This window comes from Eretmochelys imbricata, chromosome 11 (genome assembly GCF_965152235.1).
Source record: "Eretmochelys imbricata isolate rEreImb1 chromosome 11, rEreImb1.hap1, whole genome shotgun sequence".
NCBI classification, from domain to species: Eukaryota; Metazoa; Chordata; order Testudines; family Cheloniidae; genus Eretmochelys; species Eretmochelys imbricata.
In genome coordinates, this window is record NC_135582.1 from 59,696,323 (window position 1) to 59,708,779 (window position 12,457).

The following is a 12,457-nucleotide window of genomic DNA, read 5'->3' on the forward strand; positions in this document are numbered from 1 at the left end:
CAGATCCAGAGAGAAGTATGGAGATCCAGCTCTTTGTGGAGACCCTGTACAGGGTCCCAGGAGGAAGCAGCATAAGGTGTTCCAGGGAAAAGCAGCATCTTCTGATCACTCCTTCCTAACAAGAGACAAGGGAGAAGATCTTGGAACCAGGATAACGTGCCTCTTTTTGAATGACTTGTGTTTCACACTCAGAAGTAAAATGTGAACTGGAGCTGGAAGATGAACTTGGGCTGCCATGGTGACACAACTCTCCAGAACTGAGGATATAGCCCGAACGGAGCCAGGAACTGACAACGGATGTGACAATGTGGACAACCTCAGATCCAACATTATAAACAAATCCATGTTCCTTGCTACTGAAGGCAGGTCTGGAACAGATCTCCACTTCGGAACTGTAGAGGCCCTGTCAGAATCGGATGGATCGGACAGTTCTGATACCCAGGAACCAGCACTGCTAACAGTGACCATTTAGTCTCTATGCCTCTTTTTCTTCAGCACTGTGACAGACTGAACTAAAGGTGCTGAAGGCCCAGATTCTTATACATCAGTTCCATCTTCCTGGATCCAGAAGTGGAAGTCAGAACCTATTCTGTTCCATAGGAATTCCGTCAGGTCCAGGTAGCTGGGATGAACAAGGTACACAACCAGTGGCCAAACTCTCTCTCAACCTCTCTTCCAGACAGGGGCAGTTAGATCCAACCACATGGCACTTGCTTTGGACATCTGTAGCCTTGGGGGCTTAACTGAGGGAATCTGCAGGAACCAAATCAGGCCCCGACAGGGGTTGCAGCTTCTTGAAGCTATTCAGGTCACAGAGGCAGAGACTGGCCTCTTAGAGCTAGGATCCAAGACCTTAGCGGGTCCAGAGGATCTAGCCTCAATACCTTCCTTTAGAAAGAGGAGCTCTTGCGAGTCTCCCTATTCTTATGGCCTCTGGGAATAAAGGTTTGGCAAATAAAACACTCTGTAAGAGACAGTCCTTCTCCCAGGCACTTAAGGCACTGCACGTGGTCACTGGATAGTGGGAAGACAGCCATGCCGGAACTGCACTTCTTGAGTCCTGGCTTCTTCTGTTTCTTCATTTCCTTCGTAACCCGGAACCAGGAAAAACACTAAGGGTATGTCTACACTATGAAATTAGGTCAATTTTATAGAAGTCCATTTTTTGGAAGTGGTTTTATCAGTTGATTGCATGCACCCCCTTAAACCCATGAAGTTGGCATAGTGCGTCCACAGTACCGTGGCCAGCATCGACTTTCTGAGCAGTGCACTGTGGGTAGCTATCCCACAGTCTCCACTGTCCACTGGAATTCTGGCTGAGCTCGTAATGCCTGATGGGGCAAAAACATTGTCGCGGGTGGTTTTGGGTGCATGTCGTCAGTCGCCCCTCCCTCCCTCCCTCCATGAAAGCAATGGCAGACAATCGTTTTGTGGCCTTTTTCCTGGGTTAACTGCGCAGACGCCATAGCACTGCAAGCTGGAGCCCGCTCAGCTCACTGTCACCACTGCTGTTGCAGGCCAGTCTACTGTGGGGGCTGCTGTGATCTAAGTAGCCACTGCAATCATTGATGTTCTGTTATCAAGGATAGCGACTCTGGGAAATGTGCGGGCCTTTTTAGATTTTAGGTTCATCATATTCCTGTCCTTTGTTGCTGGTGAAGAATCTTGCAGCCGTACATTCCACATGTAACAGCTCCAGGGCTCTTGCTCTTTTGCTTTGGCTACACAGCAGCAGCTCCTGGGTGCCTTCGCATCAATGGTGAACGGCTCCACCGCTTCTGCTGCAACTCTGCAGCGGACAGTGCAGTAGGACTGCTAGCTGTCCTCATCAACAGTGTTCTGCTCTCTCCACTGCTTCCGCTGCAACTCTGCTATCCTGATCTCCTGTGAGCTGGAGGCTTCTGCCTCAGGCTGCTCTCCCAGCTGGCGGCACTGCACGGTCGCACCTACCCCAGGCTACCCCTTGCTCCCATGGCTCATGAAGCCTGGACAGTAGTAAGGAGCAGTTCAATCATAGTCTGAGCAAGTGCAGAAAGGTGGCAGAATGTGCCTTTGGACGTTTAAAAGCTCGCTGGCGCTGTTGGTCAGACCTCAGTGCAACCAACATTCCCATTGTTATTGCTGCTTGCTGTGTGCTCCATAATATCTGTTAGAGTAAGGGGGAGACGTTTATGGCAGGGTGGTCGATTGAGGCAAATCGCCTGGCATCTGATTTTGAGCAGCCAGACATCGATTAGAAGAGCACAGCAAGGCGTGCTGCGCATCACAGAGACTTTGAAAACCAGTTTCATGACTGGCTAGACTACGGTGTGACAGTTGTGTGTGTTTCTACTGGATGCAAACCCACCCCCTTTGTTGATTTTAATTCCCTGTAAGCCAACCACCCTTCCCCCTTTGAAATAAAGTAACTATTGTTTTGAAATCATGCATTCTTTCTTTATTAAATTTTTAAAAATTGAGATAACGGACAAGGTAGCCGGGGGTGGTTTTGGGTACATGTCGTCAGTGACCATTCCCTCCCTCCATCCGTGAGAGCAATGGCAGACAATCATTTCTCGCCCTTTTCCTGGATTGCCCGTACATACACCATAGCACTGCAAGTGGGAGCCCGCTCCGATCACCGCTGCAGTTGTGGGCATTGTAAACACCTTGCATTTGCCCTTGGAGATTTTGGCATATATATTGGCATTACGTCTTTTGGAATGGAGTTCTGATAGCACGGATTAGTCTCCCCATAAAGCGATCAGATCCAATTCCTCCCATTCAGTCCATGCTGGAGCTCTTTTGCGATTCTGGGACTGCATGGTCGCCTGTGCCGATGAGCTCGCCATGCTGGCTAAACAGGAAATGAAATTTAAAAGCTCCCAGGGCTTTTCCTGTGTATCTGACTAGTGTATCTGAGTTGAAAGTGCTGGCCAGAATGGTCACAATGGAGCACTCTGGGATAGCTCCCAGAGACCAATACCGTCAAATTGCATCCTACTACCCCACATTTGACCCAGCGATGTTGATTTTAGCACTAATCCCCTCGTCGGGGAGGAGTACAAAAATCGATTTTAAGAGCCCTGTAAGTCAACAAAAATGGCTTTGGCGTGTGGACAGGTGCAAGGTTAAAACGACCTAACTGGTGCTAAATTTGACCTAAACTCGTAGTGTAGATCAGGGCTAACTCACAGACTCTTCATAATTAGCTAATAGTAACTATTCCTAAGAAACAAGAATCTCCAAAGAGACCGGAATACTTCACATCTGACCAGGCACATGGTTGGAAGCAACTGAAGTGGTGAAGATGCTCCTCTCCTATATAGCCTTGTCCTCAGAACACCAGTTACCCTGACAAGAGAGGCGGCGGGCACAAAAGCGCTCTAGCTTACACCGCAAGAGGAAGGATCTATCACAAAGTACCACAAGTGGGAACATACAGATCCACTCAAGGAAGAAAGGCTCACTGAACACAGTACAGGGAGACAGTAAATAACTGTCTCCTTTAGTACTTTACCACTCTGTTATTTTTGCAAAATACATGTGTATGCATCCACTACATTCCCTTAATGTAAAAATATATGGCATATATACATATGGAGGATAAATCTTCTTTTGTCAAGGTAGAGAAAGGCAGAAATGAACTGCAGCAAATGAAGCAATCTATAGTACATTCTATCACCGGTGAGAAAAGTGCCACAGAAAGAAATTTTGTGATTAGATGACTTTAGAAGGGGATGTATGGCATACAAATTATGTAAGTTATACAAATGAACATTTTACCTGTCAAAGGCTGAAACTGTGCTGATCGCCAGCAACAAGTAAAGGAAACTCTGAGCAGGATATGCTAAGGCTTTGTACTGCTCTAGCAGGTTTGAGAGAGTGGATAGCTTGTTTCCTGCGAGAATGTATATTACAATAATGTTCCACACAGCATAGCCAGCAAGGAAGCCATGAGTAAAGAGTCCAATCACCCTAAATGGAGAAGAGATTGTTAGAGTTTTTGTAAGTAGCTGTAATCTCAGCAAAAGTTCATGGTCCAGATTGTCATAGAATCATAGAAGCTAAAGATGGAAAAGACCTATTAGGTTATCCACTCCATCTCTGCTAGGACAGGAGGATTGTTCCTTATGTATCATTTCTAGCAATTTGTCCAGTCTAGTTTAAAAAGTACCAAGCAATGGGGTTTCCACCTGTTCCCTTGAAAGACTGCTTCACAGCTTAAGAGGTCTTACTAAGGAAATTTTTACTGATGTTTAGCCTTTTCTCTATCCCATTACTCCTATAGCTATATTAGTTATATTCCTTTGCAGTGCTCTAAATAATTCCTCTCCAAACTTGGTGTTCATACTCTTCAAATATAGAAGCTATGTGCACTCCTCCCTGCTGTAGCCCCCCCAATTCCATTTTAGTAGTATTTTATCCAAACTATATGTATCTTTTTTCCCCCTGATAAGTAAGTCTCTCCAGCTCAATGATAATTTTTGCTGCTGTTCTCTGAATTCCTTGCTAACACATTGCCCAGAAGCGAACACAATGTTCACACAGTACAAATATACCAGAGCCAGATAGAGAAGAGCTATTATTTTCCTGCTCCATATCATAATGTCTCTGCACTACCAAAAATCACATGGGCCTTTTTGCTACTATATCACATTGCAAACTCATGCCTAATTTGATTTAAATTTCATTCCTAATTCTTTTTCAGCATTACTAATTTCCAAGTTTTTCCCTCATGAGCTACGTATTTTTCAAATATTTTCTTCCCAGATGCATTACAGTAGTTACATATATCTCATTTTTAATCTCTTTCCTCTGTAGGTCCCTGGGTATTACTTCTGTCCTCACGAACATTTGCACCTCTTTCCACTTTAGTTTCATCTGTGAATTTCAGTGAATTTATTACTTCTTCAAGATCATTTCTGACGATGTTAAATAAGACTGGACCTAACACAATCACTAATCACCTCATACTAGCTCATTACACTGCTGTTTATCATTACATTTCACTTTGGCTGTTACAACCTCTCTTCAGGCTAGTCCCTTTGACTTTTTTCTACAAATGGTACACTAAAAACAGCTTCTGCATTTCATTCAAACTAAAAATCTGTTATTTTCTAAAATTATACATGATACATTTACGGTCTCTCCCACAGTTTAAATTCTGCCTGCAATACTGCAACTTTTTCCCTGTCCCCTCAGAAGCAGTCACTCTCAGTCAAAACAAAACAAACTATACTATAATTTGCTAGGTGCTGAGAAGCTTTAGGCATAGTCCGTCAACAGAAAAGCTTGCAGTTATTCAGTTCTGCACTCATCCATTGTTCGTTGAGTGTGTCCAAAGAGACTAAAAGAGACATCTACAAGATAGACAGAAGGCGTTCACTTCAAAAGCATTCCCTAGCCAGAGAGAAAAAGAAATGGATTTCACACAACAGGTCAATATTTTGAAGAAAGAAAAGAGACTATCAGATACCTGAAACCACGGTGCACTGAGAGTGCCACATCCCTGGTGGTCCATAAAGCCTTTACATCCAAAAATACATCAATGTTTTCTGTGGTTTTAACCAATTCTGTGCGGTCAGCTGCCTGGAAACGCCCTAAAAAGAAAATCTTTACTGAATCATGGAGATTATTACTACTTCCTATTATTTGTATTGCAGTAATACTTTGCCCCTTGTCTATACTAGAAAGTTTTACTGACATTCTGCTACCAACATAGCTATTTCAGTAGAATGCGTCTACATGTGTACCACTACAGTGTGTCCTCAGAATCAAGTTGTATCAGCAAAGGACATGCTACACTGTAAGCAGGCATCCAGTGTCTCCCATACCACCATCAGGCACACTAACATCCAGGAAATTTTTGCATTATATTGTGGGATATCATCACTCCTCTCTGGGAACTGTGGGAGTTTGGGATCAAACCCATAATCCACTTTTTCACGCTGTTTTTAAATCCCTCCATTTCTTGCAGTCCAAAAACATAGATGCTGCACAGACCAAAGAATCTCTCGTCTATTTTAAGGACAAGGTAAGTGTTTCTTTTATATTTGTGGAATCTTGGTAACCCATCATGTAGAGGGGATACTGAGGAGTGGATGATGATACAGACAGTGAATGAAAGCAACCAGCTGCTTCAGATATTCATTGACTAGCTGCACACAGAGGAGCGGTGGTTCTTGGCACCGAGTGATGGGACCAGATTGTGATGCAAACCTGGGATGACCTACAGAACTTTTGGATGCAGAAGGTCCCATTCCTGGACTTGTGTTCTGAGCTCACCTCAGTCCTGTAGCAGACACTCCAGAATGAGAGCTGCTTTAATAGCGGAGAAACAGATAGCAATCACTTTCTGGAAGCTTGTAATCCTGGATTGCTATCTGTCAGTAGACAATCAGTTCAGGGTTGGAAAATCAACAGTTGGGATGGTCATCATCCAGGTGTGCAAGGCCATTAAGCATGTCCAGCTGTACAGGATTGGGACTCTGAGCAATGCGTAAGGAAATAATAGATGGATTCTTCCCTAACTGTGGTGGAGTAGTAGATGGAACACATATCCTGCTTCTGTCCCCTGCTCCTACCTTACAGCTGAGTACATAAACAGTGATGATCCCCAAGACGTCCCGGCAGAGTACTATGGGAAGGTATCCTACCAGGGTGAGAGAAATGTTCCTCACCTAGAAATGTCCAGAACTACTCACTTGTTACAGGGGACCAGAAAACTAAACATAAATGGTCTTCTCCGCAAGTGGCAGAAGGCCCCCGGGACTCCTGGAGAACAAGTGAACCTGTCCATATCAAAACCCTCCTTCCCTTCCCAAAGCTACCCACACACTGTTTTTATCTCTTTATCTATCTTTTATCTTTCCTGAACTAGATGCAAGTAATATGATTTGGAGTTGAAATCCTGCATCCAATCAGTTTACAACGGATTTTCTGCAAAATCACATACAGTAGAATGAATGCTCACTTATCGAGTTGTGTGTAGCTTACAGTCAGTGCAAGTATGTTTACTGTCTGTAACATATTGAATTGTACTTGGTTATTGTCAAGCATTGCCAGCGAAAGTACTGGCTAAAGTATATATTTGGAAATGGTTTTGGCTGCTTTATCCCAATTCTCTGATTGTATTACTTACTACTGCCAGTTCACACCCTGGAAATAAACTGGCTATTTTAAAACAGAATTCCTTTGCTCCCTGCCCATGCACAGTCGGCTGCCAATTTGACGGGGGAGAAGACTGTGACCTCCCCTCCCCAGTGGGCCCTGGAGAAAGTAAAAAAATGGCATGCATTAACAGGGACAGTAAATTACACCTACAGGTTGCCCCCTTCTTCAATAATTAGTTCTCTCTCTAGGTTCAGCTGGGCCTCAAAGAGGTCCTGGTGTCAGACTTGCATCATCCACGTCCCTCTCCTCAGCAAGCTCCTACTTGGTCTGCAGTTCCAGGGTGCCCTTCTCTGGAACTTGCAAAGTGCCCTCTGTCACTGGTGGGTTGCTTGTGGATGCTCTACATGGCATTGAGCTCCACACAAGGTGGATAAATATCAATGAATTATTTTTTAAATAAAAAAAAAAGATTTTTTTTATTTAAATCCGATTTTTTTGATGAAATGCTTTTAGAGGAAAAAACCTATCTAAAGATAGTTTTAATTATGATATCTTTGAGCTATGTATCTCATCATGGAATACGGATTACAAATTCTAATTCTATAGTATGAAACAATATATTCATGTAATGGTTAAGAAAAATTTTGTAAATGAGTTTCAATAGTTCATGAAATAGGGACCCAATCTTATGGGTTCCAGGGGCTTCTGTATAGATTATTTAGGTTAATCTTTTTATCTACCCAATGGGACCCAGTGCTTAGTCTAGAAGATACCATCAGAGATGCTTTGTTTTGCAGTTCTCAAACTGTGGATTTGTGTTGCCAGAGATAACATGCTTGTTAACAGCAAAAATGTTTTTAAATAAAATAAATAAATAATATATAGAGGTGAGAAATAACAGACCTCAACCCTATTGTCCCTCTGCAAATTTGTGTACACAGTCAATCCCTTACCTCTCTCTAAAAGTGCAAAGTTTCATAAAGTTCAATGAATAGAAGATTGTTGGGGGCGGAACAGATCTGGACATGGAGATGAAATCTGGAGATAAATGTGAGAAGGGAGGAACAGGCAGTAGAAACAAAAGTGAAACTATTTGAGCAGCATATTCCAGAAGTCTTGAGGTCTTTCTGAGTGCAGCCTTCATTGATTTAAGATCTACCATACCATTCTCTCACTAGAAGAGAAAACCTATAATGGCAACAGGCTGTAAGAGAGACCCAGGTTGGGAATAAGAACCATTCAAGAAATATATGTTTGCTGATGATGTTTTAAAGAAAGTCACACCAGTGAACTGGTGGAAGTCGCTTAAGAACCTGGATTCAGAGACTGTTGAAGTGATAATCTCACTTTTAACAGCAGTAGCTTCTACTGCCCGTGTAGAAAGAATATTTTCTTCCTTTGGACTAATTCATTCCAAATTGAGAAATCATTTGGGACCTGAAAAAGCAAGAAAGCTTGTTTTTCTTTTCTAGATTATGAATAAACAGGAAAATGAAGGTGAAGATGACTGAGTAAGCTGTAGAAGCCAACATTTAAAGTTTCTCATGTTGACCTGACTGACATAATCAATTTAATTTTTGTTTTTAAAATATTTCATTTAACTATTTTAGTTAAAACAATTTTAACAAAAACAAACCTGATTTTAAAAAACTTGAATGTTTAACTAAATTCAAAAATTCATATGTTTGTTTTGTTAAAATATTGTAAGTTTGCTGTTGAAGAAAACAATCCAGAATACATAACGTTGTTGTTTTAGTTAAATAAAACATCTGTCTGGTGATGTTCTCCTCCTAATACAGCATGGCAAGAAAATCCTCCAAATATTAATGATTAATCTGTTGAACTGGAGACAGTTCACCTCCCAATGACTTCATAAATATCTGCTTCAATTACGTGTGGTAAATGAAAAAAACAATCATTCATTTTCTGATATAGCTGTAAAACTAATCTGAAAAGTTTTCAAAATAAATCACTTTAAAAATGTATAGTGTGTACCTTCTAAAAATGGAACCTACATCTATCTCTGAGTTGTGAAGAATATGTATTAAGGTTATAACAACCAACAAGAATGCACTTTTATGTAAAAATCCATGACTCTCGAGGGGAAGTGCCAGACTTTTTGTTGCCTTCCTTTTTCTTCTGTAAGCCTACTGCAGCTCCTTCCCCTTTGCCTGGCATAGGCCCTCATCCTTGCTGTGTCCCCCTGCTTCTGAATCTCCTTTGCAATATCAGTATATACATCTTGATTCCTGTGGGAATCCACACCTGTGCCTGTACAACTCCATCCACTTCACAGACTGAAGAAATCCAGGACCTCTTTCCTGGACCAGGTAGCAGCATAAGGTTTAGCTGGAATCATGCTGGTACAAGAGCGCTTGCAAAGGTGGCAGGCAGGTTAAGTATTTCCAAAACATGCTGGCAAATTTAAATTGGAGGCAGGCTTCCAGTCACTGCAAGCCCTGTGCAGCAGAGTTCAAAAAGTTGACCAGAGAGGTCACTGCTGCTGGGACAGCTGCACTGTGGGCTTGTTGCTGGAGGACTGCATTTGCTGGTACAGGTATTTCTGTCTCCTCACAGGCAATTTGAATGCACAACTATACTGATAGAGGCGTTATGTCACTTGGTGAACTGGTTTAATTTTGCCAGCAAAAGTTCAGGGGTTTGTTGGCTGGACTCAGTTTTTAGTGTGGATGCATGCAGAGCTATGCTGAATACAGTTTTGCCAGTAAAACCTTCTAGTGCAGATCAGACTTTAGAAATCTCAATCAGGATGAAGTCCTTGCAATACTGAGTGCTGCACAGGGAGGAAGACTTTAAAACATTTTGGCTCTTATGTTCCCTAACTGTTACCAAGACCCCAAAACATACCTGGTTTCAATAATAGCTTCAGAACAACTACAGTTTTCACTTAAAAGAAAAATGCTTTGGCATCCCATTTTGTCTCCCATAAAAACCTCTTTCATGCCTCTTCCTTTGTATTCAAAAAGTATATGAACATACGGGCCTTCCTATAGTATGTTTTCCCTAAAATTTCTCACCAGGGTAGCAACACTGAAAATACTAGTTAGATAAAGCTCCGTCAGCTAGACTTGCTCTGAGCCGGGGGATCAGTTAACTCTGTGATTAAAAAACTAGTGCTTGCAGGACTCGCGTCAAGATGAGTGCAAGAGTAATTCTTGCTTTCCATTAATTTAACTTCGGGGAGCGTGACATTTTCAGAAAGAATGCTCTACTTCAGGAGTACACAATGATATATTTTAAGTCAAATTACACATATGCAGAAATTTGATAACTTTAAAAATATACATAAGGCCACATGCTCAGGCGGTTTTAATGTTGTAACTATTTCTGCAGAAAAATACATTTGGACAATTTCTCTTTTTTAACAGGACAGCATTAACTTTTTCATTATTATTAAAATGTCTGAAGTTAAAGGAATAGGAAATTACTTACGATTTTTTTCAACAAACACCTTGCTCACAGGCTGGCTAGCACCAGTGGGAGCAGCAAACACAAGCTGCTGATCTGGACTTCTTGTTTGTTCATCTTCAATAATGTCCTCTTCCTCCACTCCCAGTTCATTGGAGCATCGTATTTCTGCTGGCCGAGTCTTCCTATCATCACAGGATATGTGGAGAGAAAAAGAACAACGTCAAAAGCTTTAAAGACTAATGCTCTAATACTGTAAACACTTAAGTACACGCCTAATTTTACTGGTTTGAATTGTATGGAATACTCACGTATATAAAGTTTCTTCTGCGTGCAACTGCTTGTAGGATTAGGGCCTAAAATTCTTCTTTATGGAAGTATAAAATCACCATCATCAAGCAAACCCCCAATAACTGTTTTAATATTTTACTTTTGTTTTATGACAAACCACTCAGGTGGGAAAAAAGAGACATGAAAAGATTATTGTAATAGAAAGAATGCAGAAGAAATAAGTTAAGGAAAAAAGCTAAATAAACTGAAATACTTAGGCAGGAAGAGAAGTAAAAGTGTTTTAAAGGAGCAACATTCAGAAGCTGAAGGAAAGTGGAGACAAAATAAAGAGCAAAAGTAATGTTCTGACAAAGTTAAGAAATAAGAGTGAAAGTTAAAGAAAAGCAGAAATCAAATGATTAGGTTCTATCTACACTACAGACTCCTACCAGCACAGACAGCTATGTCAGTCAAGGGTGTGAAGAGGTGTGATCCCTCACTGCAATAATTGTGCTAGCTGAAGTCCCTAGCCACACTTTTACTGGTATAGCTTCTTTTATTTGTGGGAGGTGGTTTCACGATACCAGTACAAAGCACAGCTTTGCAGGTATTGCTGAATCCACACTAAGATCACTTTTGCCAGTGCAATAGTGGTATTCCTATACCATTAAAGCACTCTAGTGCAGATATGGCCTATGTTACATATTCTGATTTATTTTTTAAGTTCTGTGATTTAAGTATTGTATTTATACTATCATGCTCACAATTGTAGTGTAGATTTGAAGAATGTTTAAATTAATAAATTGCCAAAATCTACCTCAATATTTCTTAATACTAAATTCTAAGCATTCACTGTGACCACGGATTAAAAAAAACAAAGTTAATCCCTGATCCTGCAAAGATTTCCACACACGCTTACCTTTCCGCACACGAACAGGCACAATCTGATTTCCACACATGCACACGTACATTTCCGCACACGCACAATCTGAGTCGCTCCAGAGACATCATGTCTTTGCAGGATCAGGGCCTTAAATACTAACATATATTAACACATTATCATAAGTATTCTGTGACAAGAATTATAATGCACCTCAGAAATTCTCACTTTGTTTTTTTCCGATGTTTACGAATCACTGTTTCTTCAGAGGGCTGGAGATCCATGCCATTTCCAGTATGAAAAAAGGATGTGTTGGGAACATTCTGCTGGGTGAAAGAGGTCTCAGACTCTGAAGATTTAAAATAAACCACAAAAATAACCTATCTGCAGGCTAGTACACAGTAGGAAACACATGCACTGAGACATTTGTATAACTATAATGCATTCACTGTGAACAAAAAGCACCATGTTCTGAGTTTCAGTTAATACAAAATGCTAACAGAGGATCATCTATAATTCTCCACTTCCAAAATTTGATGTTTCCATTAATCTTGTGACAATTTTTAACCTATTTATCTTTTAATATACTTTTAACAATTTAGGAATTGTGATTGTGTGCGGCAGTATGGTGCCAGTAAACTAAAGCGTTACATGTTTTCAAAGTAACACTTCTAAGTGTTTCAAACGCAACTTTCACAGCAAAGACTGGTGTGCTGTTTGTCTCATTAAAAATATTAAATCTGGGATCACCATTGGAAAAGCAATTTTCTATTTTTCACTCTA

At 41.1% G+C, this 12,457-nt stretch overlaps 1 protein-coding gene across 1 annotated transcript in view; it reads right to left on the reverse strand.

Annotated features, from left to right (window-relative positions):
- Positions 1-12,457, reverse strand: part of TMEM237 (transmembrane protein 237) — a 31,448-nt gene that overhangs the window by 9,180 nt on the left and 9,811 nt on the right. The window contains exons 6-9 of the mRNA XM_077829829.1: positions 11,903-12,023; positions 10,549-10,709; positions 5,459-5,582; positions 3,766-3,957 (exon numbers count right to left, since the gene is read on the reverse strand). Of these exons, the coding sequence (XP_077685955.1) occupies positions 3,766-3,957; positions 5,459-5,582; positions 10,549-10,709; positions 11,903-12,023 (598 nt within the window). The remainder of the gene's footprint in view (positions 1-3,765; positions 3,958-5,458; positions 5,583-10,548; positions 10,710-11,902; positions 12,024-12,457) is intronic.